This window comes from Lithobates pipiens, unplaced genomic scaffold, assembly GCF_037356315.1.
Source record: "Lithobates pipiens isolate NorthernLeopardFrog02 unplaced genomic scaffold, aLitPip1_a1.2 Scaffold_1, whole genome shotgun sequence".
Lineage (NCBI taxonomy): Eukaryota > Metazoa > Chordata > Amphibia > Anura > Ranidae > Lithobates > Lithobates pipiens.
Window position 1 is genome coordinate 65,225,434 of NW_027507685.1, and position 16,758 is coordinate 65,242,191.

Below are 16,758 nucleotides of genomic sequence, written 5' to 3' on the forward strand. Positions count from 1 at the left end.
TAAATGCAACATATCTCTATTGTAATTCAATGAACATCACTGCATGTCATTGCAGTGGGTCGCAATCCGCTGCTGTGCATAGGGTTAAATAAAATGTCATTTTTTTACATTTCGGTGAAGTAAAAAAGAAAAAAAAAAAAGAAAAAGTGATACGTTGTAACAATGCATTGCACCACCATCTACCCAATGCACACCAAAGGGCTTGTGTTTTATTGTTGAGTGAGCCATAACCATATAATTGTACACTGTAATATACAGCAGTTCCATTAGGTGGCAGTCATAAGCTGAATTAAGGTAACTCCATATACGTTCTACAAATGGCTGGTGTTCTTACTAAAGTCTGACATTGCCCCTTCTGTGATGGTGGCACAGGACAGAGCATCTCACTATGCTTACACATCTAAGCAGGGTAGAATAAATGAAAAATCCAAGTAGCAAACCTACATAAACAATTTTGGATCAAACTAATTAAAATATACAGAAAACTTTGAGCCTTTTTGTGAAATACTCACTTTTCATTTAATTACGATGCTCCTACCTGCCCCTACTTTTGTTAGTCTGTGTGGCCATCCCTACTTCTATCCCGAGTCACCTGATTAGGTCTGAACAATTAAAAGAAAGTAAAAAATAATCAAAGTTCCCATGATGCAATGGGCTCTATCTCTCCTGTCTGATCTGTGCTGTCACTCAGGGGTGGAAACAGACAATCTACAATAGTATCAACTACTGTATTTAAAGTGTTACTAAACCCAGTAATATGAAAATAGTTAATCTGCTCCCCCCCCCCCCCAGTACCCACAGCTTATAAATCTTCTTTAAAAAATTGCCACTATATGCCTTTTTGGCTAATCTGTATACCACGGTCAGTGATGAACAGTTTCTCCAGTGCTGAGAGTTCAGGTAGGAGGAGATTTCCACTGCAGCCTGTATACATGCCCACATGTGTGATCTGGCTAGCTCTGATCAATAAGTAATTATTCTCTCCAGCATAAAAGGCACAACTGAGCATGTGCAGGTCGGCTACTCTGCCTGTGTTTGCTGACTTTCCCTAGATAGACCGTGCAGGGAGGGGAGGATCTGTACATACAGAATAAAACCAGCCTTTTTTACCTAATGCAGTCCTTAAGTTCCACCGTGAGTATAACAAGCATGCTATGCTGCATGTACAGTCTGATTTTGCTGTTGTGGTTTAGTAACACTTTAAGAGCTAACTATTTTCCAGATTAATCACTTTACATAAAAAATAAAAAAAAATGTTGGTACTTGGTCATTAGTGATGGCCGAACGGTTCGCCCGGCGGTCGTTTCGCGGCGAATTTCCGACTTTCGCCGTCCGCGGGTTCGAACGCCTTTTTCCGTCGTTCGCCCCGGCGGACTTACGTGTTTAATGTATACAAGAACTTTAACCTTTCGTGACACGTTTATCATGTGTTACAGGACAACCAATTGAGACATGACAGCTCATGGACACTTGGACATTCCCCCTAACCTATAAATACACCCGATCCGGTGGCCATTTTACATTCTTTCTTCTGTCACTGTAGGGAAAGGATCCTGTGTGGAGTAGGGACAGAGAAAACGCTAGCTATTTGGTACACAAAAGTTCTTTTCAGGACTGGTATAGGTGTTAGGTCAGCAGCCTGAGTTTCTTTTGTCAGTTTAGATAAAGGGACAGAGCGCTGTATGCTGCTATTTTAGGGACAGCTCAGCCAGATTAGTCTTTCTTCATCATCATCATCATCATCATCATTAGCTGTTACTATCAGGTCCACAAAAGAGCTGTTCCAGCTAATCGTTCCAGCCTACTCTTTTTTGCCAATTTGTATAGGGACAGGCAGGAAGCAGTGTGTCAGGCAGTGAGGATAATTTTAAAGACTTGCTGTTACTATTAGTTCCACAAAGGTTCTTTTCAGGACTGGTATCAGTGGTACGGTAATAGGCTTGTACACGTATAATATTCTTTCTTCCAAATATAGAAAGAATATTATACTTGACTGCTGCCCTTCTGCTGCAGTCTGCTAATCATTCACAACTCACTTGTTCCACAAAAGTTCTTATAAGGACTGGTAACTTGGTCTGTCTAGGGTGCTACGGTACATAGGCTTGGGTGCGGTACAGTCTGCTGTTCTGTAAGGACCGCTATCGGTCCACAATAGATAGGGTTGCCGTGCACTACTGCTGACCGCTGCCCTATACTGCAGCAGTCCTTCAGCGGTATAGGGACTGACGCACAGTCTGCTAAACACTAATACACAACCTGCTTGGTCCACAAAAGTTCTTATAAGGACTGGTAACTTGGTATAGGGTGCTACGGTACATAGGCCTGAGTGCGTTACAGTCTGCTGTTCTGTAAGGACCGCTATCGGTCCACAATACATAGGGTTGACGTGCACTACTGCTGACCGCTGCCCTATACTGCAGCAGTCCTTCAGCGGTATAGGGACTGACGCACAGTCTGCTAAACACTAACACACAACCTGCTTGGTCCACAAAAGTTCTTATAAGGACTGGTAACTTGGTATAGGGTGCTACGGTACATAGGCCTGAGTGCGTTACAGTCTGCTGTTCTGTAAGGACCGCTATCGGTCCACAATACATAGGGTTGCCGTGCACTACTGCTGACCGCTGCCCTATACTGCAGCAGTCCTTCATTGGTATAGGGACTGACGTACAGTCTGCTAATCACTAACACACAACCTGCTTGGTCCACAAAAGTTCTTATAAGGACTGGTAACTTGGTATAGGGTGCTACGGTACATAGGCCTGAGTGCGTTACAGTCTGCTGTTCTGTAAGGACCGCTATCGGTCCACAATACATAGGGTTGCCGTGCACTACTGCTGACCGCTGCCCTATACTGCAGCAGTCCTTCAGCGGTATAGGGACTGACGCACAGTCTGCTAAACACTAACACACAACCTGCTTGGTCCACAAAAGTTCTTATAAGGACTGGTAACTTGGTATAGGGTGCTACGGTACATAGGCCTGAGTGCAGTACAGTCTGCTGTTCTGTAAGGACCGCTATCGGTCCACAATACATAGGGTTGCCGTGCACTACTGCTGACCGCTGCCCTATACTGCAGCAGTCCTTCAGCGGTATAGGGACTGACGCACAGTCTGCTAAACACTAACACACAACCTGCTTGGTCCACAAAAGTTCTTATAAGGACTGGTAACTTGGTATAGGGTGCTACGGTACATAGGCCTGAGTGCAGTACAGTCTGCTGTTCTGTAAGGACCGCTATCGGTCCACAATACATAGGGTTGCCGTGCACTACTGCTGACCGCTGCCCTATACTGCAGCAGTCCTTCAGCGGTATAGGGACTGACGCACAGTCTGCTAAACACTAACACACAACCTGCTTGGTCCACAAAAGTTCTTATAAGGACTGGTAACTTGGTATAGGGTGCTACGGTACATAGGCCTGAGTGCGTTACAGTCTGCTGTTCTGTAAGGACCGCTATCGGTCCACAATACATAGGGTTGACGTGCACTACTGCTGACCGCTGCCCTATACTGCAGCAGTCCTTCAGCGGTATAGGGACTGACGCACAGTCTGCTAAACACTAACACACAACCTGCTTGGTCCACAAAAGTTCTTATAAGGACTGGTAACTTGGTATAGGGTGCTACGGTACATAGGCCTGAGTGCGTTACAGTCTGCTGTTCTGTAAGGACCGCTATCGGTCCACAATACATAGGGTTGCCGTGCACTACTGCTGACCGCTGCCCTATACTGCAGCAGTCCTTCATTGGTATAGGGACTGACGTACAGTCTGCTAATCACTAACACACAACCTGCTTGGTCCACAAAAGTTCTTATAAGGACTGGTAACTTGGTATAGGGTGCTACGGTACATAGGCCTGAGTGCAGTACAGTCTGCTGTTCTGTAAGGACCGCTATCGGTCCACAATACATAGGGTTGCCGTGCACTACTGCTGACCGCTGCCCTATACTGCAGCAGTCCTTCATTGGTATAGGGACTGACGTACAGTCTGCTAATCACTAACACACAACCTGCTTGGTCCACAAAAGTTTTTATAAGGACTGGTAACTTGGTATAGGGTGCTACGGTACATAGGCCTGAGTGCAGTACAGTCTGCTGTTCTGTAAGGACCGCTATCGGTCCACAATACATAGGGTTGCCGTGCACTACTGCTGACCGCTGCCCTATACTGCAGCAGTCCTTCATTGGTATAGGGACTGACGTACAGTCTGCTAATCACTAACACACAACCTGCTTGGTCCACAAAAGTTCTTATAAGGACTGGTAACTTGGTATAGGGTGCTACGGTACATAGGCCTGAGTGCGTTACAGTCTGCTGTTCTGTAAGGACCGCTATCGGTCCACAATACATAGGGTTGACGTGCACTACTGCTGACCGCTGCCCTATACTGCAGCAGTCCTTCAGCGGTATAGGGACTAAGAGTTTTGTCACAGGGTGATTTAAAAAATGACAGGCAGAGGAAGAGGCAGGCCCTTCCGCAGGGGTGGTAGGGGTAGGGCAGGAGCAACAGCCTTGAGCCAAAGTGGGAAGTTGCAGAAGGTGCGTTCAATTACTTTAAAGGACGCACCAGACTTGGTTGAGTGGCTCACTCAGCCTTATTCTTCTGCACCCTCCTCATCCTCTCGATCTGCACCCTCTTCTTCACTCTCTGCTATGTGCACCCCCAAAGACACTACCACCAACAACACCACCACCACCACATACCTTCCGCTTGAGTGCAAATGGGGGCCTTCATGCTCCAGTGTTTTAATAGGGACCCCCGTATAAAAAGCATGAGGGTCAAGGACCAGTACTGGGTGGCAACGTACTTAGATCCCCGGTACAAACACAAAATGGCGGAAATGTTACCGCCGTCGCAGAGGGCTGTCAGAATGCAGCACTTCCAGGCCTTGCTTCGAGAAATGCTGCATTCTGCTTTTGCGTGCGCTGGCAGAGGAGCAATTCCCACTCCCAGAGAAGGATTTGCGGGTACCAATCCAACAGCGCCTGCAAGAAGAGGCCGGTTTGAAGATGTGTTGGTGACTTCGGATATGAGGTCATTCTTTCAGCCGACCCATCGACAGGTGTCATCCGGATCCAGCATCAGGGAACGCCTAGACCGTCAGGTGTCCGACTACATTGGGTTAACGGCCGATGTGGACGCTCTGAGGAGTGATGAACCCCTAGACTACTGGGTGGGCAGGCTTGACCTCTGGCCAGAGCTTGCCCAATTTGCAATCGAACTGTTGGCTTGCCCCTCATCCAGTGTCCTGTCCGAAAGGACGTTCAGCGCAGCAGGGGGGATTGTGACCGATAAGCGTACTCGCCTAGCTCACGACAGTGTTAACTACCTCACATTTCTAAAAATGAATGAGGCATGGATCTCGGAGGAATTCAACACATGTGATCAGTAGACCATGTATATGTCTATAAACAATTTTTGGAATCAAGCACACAGACCTTCTTAATTCATTTGGCTCACTTCCCTGACCCAAAAAAGCACACCGTACTATATGCCCCTACCCTCCTCTTTGAAGAGGTTGAGCGGTGTCATATTTCTACTGGGGCTGCTTATTATGAGGGGTTCCCACCATCCCTGTGCTGTGCTGACTTCCTCCTGGGTGTTCTTATTATGAGGGGCTCCCACCATCCCTGTGCTGTGCTGACTTCCTCCTGGGGGTTCTTATTATGAGGGGCTCCCACCATCCCTGTGCTGTGCTGACTTCCTCCTGGGGGTTCTTATTATGAGGGGATCACACCATCCCTGTGCTGTGCTGACTTCCTCCTGGGGCTGCTTACGGTGCTGCTGTCAGCGCTGTATGTCACGGAGCTGCTGTCAGCGCTGTATGTCACGGAGCTGCTGTCAGCGCTGTATGTCACGGAGCTGCTGTCAGCGCTGTATGTCACGGAGCTGCTGTCAGCGCTGTATGTCACGGAGCTGCTGTCAGCGCTGTATGTCACGGAGCTGCTGTCAGCGCTGTATGTCACGGAGCTGCTGTCAGCGCTGTATGTCACGGTGCTGCTGTCAGCGCTGTATGTCACGGAGCTGCTGTCAGCGCTGTATGTCACGGAGCTGCTGTCAGTGCTGTATGTCACGGAGCTGCTGTCAGCGCTGTATGTCACGGAGCTGCTGTCAGCGCTGTATGTCACGGAGCTGCTGTCAGCGCTGTATGTCACGGTGCTGCTGTCAGCGCTGTATGTCACGGAGCTGCTGTCAGCGCTGTATGTCACGGAGCTGCTGTCAGTGCTGTATGTCACGGAGCTGCTGTCAGCGCTGTATGTCACGGAGCTGCTGTCAGCGCTGTATGTCACGGAGCTGCTGTCAGCGCTGTATGTCACGGTGCTGCTGTCAGCGCTGTATGTCACGGAGCTGCTGTCAGCGCTGTATGTCACGGAGCTGCTGTCAGCGCTGTATGTCACGGAGCTGCTGTCAGCGCTGTATGTCACGGAGCTGCTGTCAGCGCTGTATGTCACGGAGCTGCTGTCAGCGCTGTATGTCACGGAGCTGCTGTCAGCGCTGTATGTCACGGTGCTGATGTCAGTGCTCTGTATTACGGTGCTGCTGTCAGTGCTCTGTATCTCCTGCACCCTCTTGTTTGCCTACCCTGGTCCCTGACCTTCCCTCTCCTCCATTGCCTTCATTAGCTCCATAGTCCTGAATTGTCAGAACAATTTCCCAAATAAAAAAAAAATGCTTGTAGTTATCGATCCCAAATTCACCTCATACATGTATTATGCTATTGTCCAGGTGGTGGGACTACGTGCTACCCCCTAATAATTACCCCGTGGCCGCAAATTCGACCTAAAGGTTTGCGAAATTCGCCTCCCATTGAAGTCAATGGAGCCCGCGGCGAACGGTCGTTTTCGCGAACGTTTGTGCCCGTTCGCGTTTCGCGTTCGCGAAACGTCCCGTCGGAAGTTCGTCCATCACTATTGGTCATACCTCACAACTGTTGAACTTGGCAAAGGGACAGAATGAGGTACGCTTTGTACACCTTAGTGAATAGTGAGCATAACTAAATGGTTGTAATTTAAAGATATACATGCAGCAGCTGGCACTGGAAGAATTGTAATCGGAACAGAAACACATCCATGAGGGTATCGTTAATTAATAAAATGATTTATACATTTGTTGAGCTAGCTACAACTTTTAGTATAGTTATGTTTATAGTATGACAACCCAACAGCTCGTCTTGCAACAGCAGAGAATACATTGATCTACAAAAAATTATACTTTAAATGCATATGGCATAAAATATTTAGATAGCAGAAAAGTCTGTGTCAATTTATGTTGAGTACTGCACCTGTTGAACCAACTCACTGTATACACAGCACGCAGCCTACCTAAGGAACTAGGTGTGTAAAATGTACAACACAGTGTCTACTGTGCAGGGCTCAGGAGTATGTAATGCACAGGGTGAAGTGCTCAAGAGATTGTATCACACAGAGTGCAGGAGTGCACAAATACAGGGGATAGGAGTGTGTACCACTGAGAGTGTGGTGGTCAGGATAGAGCAGAAGGCAGGATGTGTGAAAATCACAGTGCAGAAGTCTGAAATCTGTAAGATTGCATAGACTACAGGAGTCAGGAGTGCATAATGCAAAGAGTGCAGTGGTCGGAAGTACATAACACACATGCCAGTGCACAGAATACAGCTAAAAATGACCTCCTTCTCAAAGTTCAAATCTATCCCCCCCCCACCCAAACCCATACCCTCCTTCCTCCTGTACAGATCTCCCCCCCCCATTAGTCATAATACCCCTCAGCACATACCCCCTCCTTCCCCAGCAGTACAAATCCCCCTCTTCCAGTACAGACCTCTCCCCCCACTAGTACAGATCTCCTTCCGGTAGAGACGCACCCTCCCCTTCTCCAGTACCTACCACATCCCCTCCCTAGAATACACATTCTCTCCCTCCCCACCAGTGCAGACTACCCCTCTTGAACACAGACCCCCCCCCCAGTACAGAGCTCCTGCTCCCCCACCAGTGCAAACCCCTTTTCCCCCCTTGAGCTCACTCACCACAAGAAGAGTGAAATGCAGTGGTAGCAAGAACCCCTCCCCTTACTTGTGCAATCCGACTAGAGCCAAGGAGAAACTTCCCTCAGCTCTCCCGCAGGGGACTGGTGAAACTCATTCATGTGCAAATGCAACACGTGTCAAATTTACAGTATATAATAGGTGGGTTAATATATATGCAAATCAAGTCAATTTGAATGGGCATTGGACACCATGTACAGGGGCACAGCAATTGCAGCACACCCTGTACACAGGACAGTGGACGATGGGTAAAAATGCAGGACAGTCCTACGCAATCCAGGACTGTTGCAAAGTATTTAAAGTGTAGAGCTTTTGAAATTATAAATACAAACACAATAATACCTCCCAAGATTCCTGGATTGTGCAAGACTGTCCTGTATTTACATGCTACAGGGGTTGTGTCCTGCAAAGGCGGTGCCTCTGTACATGGTGTCCACAGCTTATTCATACGCAAATTGTGAGTTGATTTACATATGAATGAACCTGCATATGATTTGCATGTGGATTAGCCAGTGATGGGATTGCATATGAATGAGCTTTATTTTCCGATAATTTTATTATTGGAATGTAAACACCTCAAAAAATATTTTAAATGTTGCATGGCATGTTTACTAGTCTTCAGTGGAATAACTGGCATATAAACAGTGGCATAGAAACAGGGTAGCAAAATGAAAAATTTCTACCAGACCCATGGCCCCAAGGAGTCCTTACCCTGTTTAAAGCACATCTGCCTGGTTTTGTCACATATAAATGTACATTTGGATAAGTATGTGGAAATAAGTCACCAGTACAACATTAATCTTTATTATAATGTGCACGTTTTTATTAAAGAGGTGACATCACAGTGCAAAAAGTGCTATGTTTCAAGGACCACCCAGGACCCCTTTTCAGGCATGTAATGATCAGCACATGATTGGCAGGACCCCGAAATGTAGAACTATTTGCACTGTGATGGGACCTCTTGTGAAAAAGAAAATTGTCGTGATGCCAAAGATCCATGGTGTGCTGGTGACATCTTTCCTTCATGCTTTATACAGGTTGACCAGTTGCAAGTTGCTGCAGCCCCCTTCAGTTTCAAGTCCCTTTTAAATAAGGAATTCAATAGCAATATAAGAAGCGTTTTAGACAAATAAGGGGTTCTTATGGCATACGTCTTTTTAGGGAATATTTTAGTTGTCTTTTAAATATAACTGAGACAACCTATTCTTACACAAAGGTGCATTTTATATATATATATTTATATATATATAGCCTGTCAGTCTATTTACCTTCCTGTGGTAGAGCTCTAATGTGGTTAAAGATGCTAGTTTCTATCTCATGAAGATGTGCTTTGAACAATGAGGGAGAACATCGCCAAAGACAACAGAAGTGATATTCCCTGTGGTCCTCATGATGTAATACGGTACACTTCTCTCTTTAACCCTTGTCACAGTTAAGGCATTCATTCAATATGCTGTATTGTTTAACAGTGTAAATAAACAAGGGTGCACCATGCAAATTTACCTTCACACTGTGGGACAAAAACAAAGAATAACATTGCCTACATAAGCCGATCCAGTGTATGTCATTGATACATCCGACATTCAGTTTACCAATTCTATTCTTGGCTACAGTGAATAGGTCTGCTTTAAAGCTTTTGTGCGATGCAGGTTTGCAAGAGTTTATTAAAACTTCTTTGTGTCGTGCCAGGTAGTATCCACATCCAACATGGACTAAATGGAAAATGCAACCCTCCCAGCCATACCTGGGAAGGGGGCAGCTGATATGGCGGTTTCCTAATTTAATTTTAGATAATAGTGTCTGAACTAACAATAACAAATGTTCATATGAACTCACTGGGGGACATTTTATCAAGCAAATTAGCTACACAATGAGATGCAACTTGAGCTGTATCGCCTACAGCAAAGACTCTGCAAGAGGTTTACAGACCTGTGCACCCGTGTTCCTGGGTGGCCAAGTGCAACAGTTTGGAAAGTTCTAAGACAGATTTAACTGAACAGTCATATAATTAGGAAGTGATCAGGGTCAGGTTCCATTCAGTCGCAGCCAAATGAGGAATTATTTACTTGGGCTGTAACTTTGTACTTTTTCTGTCCGACAATGTGCCTCACTGCTCCTGTTTAGTAGTGATTTGCCATGTGACAGATTTGACAAATGTCCCCAAAATATGCTTTATTGTTGGTAGCCCAAAATGTCACATTAAAACCATCCCAATACATTTCACTAACAGTGTGTGACTTATTTATATTCACATAATCTCCCTTTTAATGAAACATCCTCTTGATTCTGCCAGGGGCCTACCTTTAATTGTCTGCATTGGAAACGTGCAGTTCTGTGTACCTTTGCAGGCCTGTCACCTCATTATGCATACATGAAAAAAAAACAAGCCACGTCTTTAGCTTACTCTGTCCCACCCTGTTCTGGGCTCTGCACAACTGGAAGGTCCCACCTATCACCTAGGCAGTGCAGGCCCGATGATGAGGTGGGGGGGGAGGGTATTTAGGAAGACTTTTTTGATACTTGAGGCTCACTGCTTTTTATTTGTGAGAATTTTTTCATTACTCAGTGTAGGGAAAAGAATTTAGGTTTACAGTCACTTTAAGATGCATATGTACTGAATTAAAGATCAGTACATTTGTACTAAGAAGAATAACTATAAATTGAGATACATAGAATTAAACGCTCATTAATTTCTCTGGCTCACAATCTTAACTAAAGGACTAAATCTGTACCTTGAAAGTAGGCATTTTTCTGACATTAATCACAAGAATAGCTAGCTAGTACCTACTGTACAGTGTTTAAGTATGTGTATTGTTCTTTTTATTTATAAATGATAGGCATAACCCTGTGCACTTAGCACATAGGCCAACAAGCGCTCACTGGAGTGTTCTGCTGATGAGGGCGTCCCCGTCCCCATCCTCGTTCCCCCTGTCAAAACACAATAGCTCAACAGGGGAGCTCATTGTACCAACATCAGATTAATACAGCAGCTCCGACCTGAGCTGTCAGTTTTAAATCTGTCTATGTGCTCTTTGCTTTAATTGACCAATTCCTCAATTTCAGAATAATTTGCCTACTACTGGTATATTATGGCAATTTTTTGCAATATTCTTTATTGCCATTCTGTCCAGATGAACATCCAGATAAATACAGGCATGCCCATGTCAAGTCTCTGAGTACGAGACCTAAAATCTTACACTTGGACTTACTATTGCGCCTTACAAACTCTTCTCCTATCCATAACATTATGTCTTTAAGTATTAAGGACTGGCAGTGAGTGACGCAAAGCATGAAACATCACTAGCATTTAACAATACTTAATTCATGAAATTCCCTGGGCTGTGGGAGTAGAACATCAGGACAGACACACCCTAGACAATGTCAGTGATATATGACCCAGGTTATTTTAAAACCGTAAACTGGCTGTGAGAAAAGCTGCAGAGGCTGTATTAGACAGAAGTGGACTGATCGGGGAGGTTGACACAGACACTGAAGACAGGTAAGGTCTCATCTTGGGAGGAAAGTTACACTAGTAAGAAAGGAAATATTTAGGTTTAGAGTAGGAGGAGGAAACCTTAGCTATTTAATTTTTCATTGAGCCATTACTCCTATAAGCTGTATGCTTGGAAAGAATGTTTTAGGCTGGCTATATATGCAGGAATCTGATCAACATTTTTGAAGAAGCAGGCTCTTGGATGATCCCCTTATCAGTCAACATCTACATCAACTATTGCCTAACTGGGGATCCTTCTATTTCTCTCGGTGTGTTGAGTGTGTAAAAAATTGCTTAATATTGGAATTCTGCTTTATTAGTCAATATGAATCATAACAACAAAGCTTTCCAAGCTGCTGGATTCATTGCAGCACCAGATTCCACACACTGGACTGCACAGGACAGCCATTTACCTACACTTAGGTGACTTGGTAATCTCCAGCTGATATAAAACTGCACGCTCAAGCGATATAAGGGCTTTTTATACTAGTGTACCCAACGGCAGGCTTTGGGGGTTATTTGGGATTTTCATGGGCACCTTCATATCTCTATTTTCCTGGCTACTGGATCTTTAAATATTTGTTGGGGGACTTTTAGGCTTTGCTCCAAGTGGTAGTACTGTTTTATTTTACACATGTATCATTGGTTAAGCTTTTACCACACAGGCCCACACAGTAGAGTATTCTTTGAGATATGACCCACAGCATCTAATCAAAATGATTAATTTATAGATAGAACATCAGATTAAAGTCAGATATCATTACTATGGATTACATTGAAATAGACTCAAGCCATGCATTTATGATTGCTATTCTTTAAGTGGAAGTTTTTTTCAATTCTTAAGACTCTATAACTCTTTTTGAGAAAGTTAATGTGACGAGCATGGGATTCAAACTGTTAATGAGTCAAGCTGTGTTTTAAACTACTGAAGACATGCAGTACTAGTGGGTTGGTCTAAGCAGATGCTGGGTTCTGTAGAAGCTTAGTATATACCTTGCACTATAAAGCACATGCTGTTTCCCTGTTACAGCTTTTCCCTGACTTCCTGTCTGGTAAATGGTTACCCCCAGAACAGAAAGTAAAGGGAAATCCTTGGACTGCAGTATTACCTTGAATCAACTGAATTTATTTTCTCTTGAGAAGAGGAGATTAAGGGGGGATATGATCAACATGTATAAATACATAAGTGGTCCATATAGTGAACTTGGTGTTGAGTTATTCACTTTTATGCATGTTTTTTTTTTAAGCCTTGCTCTGGATCAACTGTGGGTATAGGATTGTGTATATAAGATTTTTTTTTTTTCCCCTTTTATTGGTTGAACTGGATGGACTTGTCTTTTTTAAACCAGTGTAACTATGTAACCTGCCGGTTCTAATCCTTCCCCATTGTATTCAAAACAACAACAAAAAAGTTCTGGGTATAGATGCAATTTAATAAATGTGTGGAGGAAGTGCTTCATAAAAATGTTTATTTGGTCATAGAGCTAATTATACGTGTATTTTTACAGACTTCCAAAGGAGAAACCAGCTGCAGCCCCAACACCAGTTCCCCGTATCACCAATAAGGACAGGCAAGTATTTAACACTGCAGCTTTTTCTTTCCTGCTTACTATTTTAAATAGTTTTTAGCTTTAATTGTATGCGCAGCTTTTTTGTCTATTGATAAATCCATAGCTACATTGAAGAAATTAAAATGTAAAGTTTCCCACAGAGCCGATGATCCCTGCTACTCCACAGCAAAGTCTAATAAACACTCTTGCTATAAAGAAAATTCTGGGAGTAGGCTTGAATTAAGAAGCAATGCCTTTATCCAAACTGTCCCCGAAGTCCCAGTAAAGTCCAGTTATGGAAGTCACATGATTGGGGCTTTACCTGAAAGTGGGTGGATTTTAGAGGTTATTGAATGGATTGGGGGATCTTAACTGTGGTATTAATTTTGTTTGAAGAGATGGATGTGAAATAGTAGTAGTTGCAAATGATCTCAAGTCTTTAAATTAATCTGAGGATGGCTTATCATATTTTAGCTATAATTTACATGATCCCTTTGAACATGTTTAAATGAAATAGCTGAATTAATGGCATTTTTGTATGAGCGAATGTAAGCTGCAACAAGTAAAGCTGTCTAGTCCCTTTAGGAGGTATTGCCAGGCATCACCGTAGCTAAGTGGTCAGACCACTTGCCTTGTAGTCTAAGGTCCTTTAGTTCAGTTCCTATCAAGGAACCAACTTTACATAATTAGCTTGTTCTCCCCATGTTTGTGTGTGTTTTTGCTGCTACCCATAAAAAAGCATACTGGTAGGTTGACCAGCTAGGTTACTCCTACTGAATATCAGTATGTTAAAGACACTAAATTGATATTAACCAAGATAAAAACATAAATCGTATGGGGAAAAGTGGTATGAGATATCATTGTACTTGGGTAGACTTCATGGGCCTTAGACTTGGCTATATTGAAATTTCTTGTGTGGGCAAAGGGAGCAGTAAATGGTATATACTGTTATAAATATCTGTTTTTCATTTCAATAATTTATTTTTATAAAGTTTTACAAGTTACAAAATAATGAATAATAAGGCAGCAAGAGACTTGGCATTGATCAAGGGTACAGTTACGGGTCATAAACCTCAGTACCCAAATCACATTATGGCCACACCAGTGGGATCACCCACACGCATATTGGGGCAACCCAACTGCAAAGTCATTGTCGTCTTAAAGAATACAAAAGGGTACAGAAGTGTATGAGCTATGGGTCAGGAAAGGAAGTAACATTAGAGAGGAGGTAAAGAAAAGGGAAGGTTAGGGGTAGGAGGGGTTACAAGCGGGAGGGGAAAAGCGCACCTTCGGACAGAGAAAACCTCCCATAATCCCTGAAACATTTTATATATTTTTATACATGTATATTTTCCCATCATGCAGCACATTTCTATTTTAAGTTTAGTCTGTGTGTATAGTTTATTTTGTTTACCTATTTTTTATTTGCCTTCATTATTAGCGGGAAATCTGCAAATGAAGCTCCCTTGGCTGTGATCTCCCCAGAGCTCGATAATAAGAGGTATTTTCTTGAAATTAATATATTATGAAATCATTTAATTAATATAGATATATATTCACACTGTTGCCAAAAGTATTGGTACACCTGCCTTTACACAAAATTGAACTTTAATCGCATCCCAGTCTTAGTCTGTAGGATTCAATATTGAGTTGGCCCACCCTTTGCAGCTATAACAGCTTCAACTCTTCTGGGAAGGCTGTCCACAAGGTTTAGAGTGTGTCTATGGGAATGTTTGTCCATTCTTCCAGAAGTCCATTTGTGAAGTCAGGCAATCATGTGGATGTGAAGGACTGGCTCACAGTCTCCGCTCTAATTCATCCCAAAGATCTATCGGGCAGAGATCAGGACTCTGCAGGCCAGTCAAGTTCCTGCACCCCAAACTTGCTCATCCATGTCTTTATGGACCTTGGTTTGTGCACTGGTACACAGTCATTTTGGAACAGGAAGGGGCCATCCCTAAACTGTTGCCGCAAAGTTGGGAGCATGAAATTGTCCAAAATGTATTTGTATGCTGATGCCTTAAGAGTTTCCTTCACTGGAACTAAGGGGCCAAGCCTAACGCCTAAAAAACAACCGCACACCATAATCCCCCCTCATCCAGATGATTTGGACCAGTGCACAAAGCAAGGTCCATTAAGACATGGATGAGCAAGTTTGGTGTGGAGAAACTTGACTGGCCTGCACAGAGTCACAACCTTCAAACTGATAGAACATCTTTGGGTTGAATTAGATCGGAGACTACGAGCCAGGTCTTCTTGTCCAACATCAGTGCTTGACCTCACAAATGCGCTTTTGGAAGAATGGTCAAACATTCCCATAGACACACTCCTAATCCTTGTGGACAGCCTTCCCAGAATAGTTGAAGCTGTTATAGCTGAAAGGGTGGGCCAATTCAATTCAATTCAAACCCTGCCAACTAAGTCTGGGATGCCATTAAAGTTTATGTGCGTGTAAAGGCAGGTATCCAATACTTTTGGTAAAATAACATGTATATGGCATAACGTGATTATCCACCACAATCCTGCCCACTCCTGAATACCCCCTCCTACTGTGTGATGTTTTGTTGCTGTTACATGTGCATTCTGCATTGTGATTCAGGTCTACTCAGTCCTCCAGATCTGGGACAATCAGCACGGAGGCAATATACAAAACTTTAGAGTCCTTGGATGACCCTGAGCTGATTCCCAGTAGTAATCAGTAAGGAGTTACATTAGGGCTCGCACACATAGCTATTGTATTGTGTTGCATTAAGAAGTGATCGTCCCTACGATTATAAATTTTAATATTATGTTTCTGTGTAAAGTATCACTTTGTACTATCATTCCTAATATAACCTTATCATGGAAAATAGGATAACTGCAAAAGAAGGGCAAATTATACTTGTGTAGGGAACATGGCACAGGGCTGGACAGAAAGTTTACACAAGTTTAATTGTCATGTGTTGACATGTATGGTTAAAACTGAGCCTGACTTTAGGAAATAGCTGAACAGCATTATTATAGAATACAAGGTAGCATAACCTTTCTCTACATAGCTTTTGGTTTTGGCTTAATGGAGCTCCAGTGTGTGTGCATGCAAATGCCATATATGTTTTCCAATCCTGTACTTAAAGTAGATATTGGCCCAATACCTAAAATGTAATACATTTCAGCTTACCATTCATTAGATGTGGTGGTTGCATTCATTCTTTACACACAGAACGAAATTTGGTTGGTGCAGCAGGGACCGGACAAATTTCAATCCATGTGCAACCCTCCCTGTTTGACAGAAGCCATTGTTAGGTCTGCTTTTATTGAACGGTCCTGCTGGAAAACCACCTTCAGCCAATCAGCGGCTGCAACCAGTTGGTTGCAGCGCCGATCAGTGTATTCTGACAACTTAGGAGTCCACGCTGTCAGAATACAGTGGCACAGTGGTGAGGATTCTTGCATGCACTTTGTGTGGATGTAGGAATCTCTTTGTATTTTTGTGTTTTTTTTTTCAGACCACTGGTTAAGCTTTTTATAGTACTTGTATTTCTAAATTCCATACTTTTCAAATATTACAGACTAAGTGTAAAGGTGTTTTTATATTTCCCTGGAGATTAGCTTTCAAAACTTTATTTTCAGTTTTTGATTCCTAATTTACAAATTAGCTGATTCCCTAAACCAGAGACCCAGAATAAATGATTTTCTTTTGGCCATCTT

The 16,758-nt window shown here is 43.5% G+C and overlaps 1 protein-coding gene across 6 annotated transcripts in view; it reads left to right on the forward strand.

Moving 5' to 3' along the window:
- The window catches only part of ZNF185 (zinc finger protein 185 with LIM domain), a 199,465-nt gene that overhangs the window by 130,012 nt on the left and 52,695 nt on the right, over positions 1-16,758 (forward strand). For all 6 annotated transcript variants that reach the window (XM_077450315.1, XM_077450407.1, XM_077450665.1 and 3 more), the window contains 2 exons: positions 13,030-13,092; positions 14,513-14,572. In XM_077450315.1, the coding sequence (XP_077306441.1) occupies positions 13,030-13,092; positions 14,513-14,572 (123 nt within the window). The remainder of the gene's footprint in view (positions 1-13,029; positions 13,093-14,512; positions 14,573-16,758) is intronic.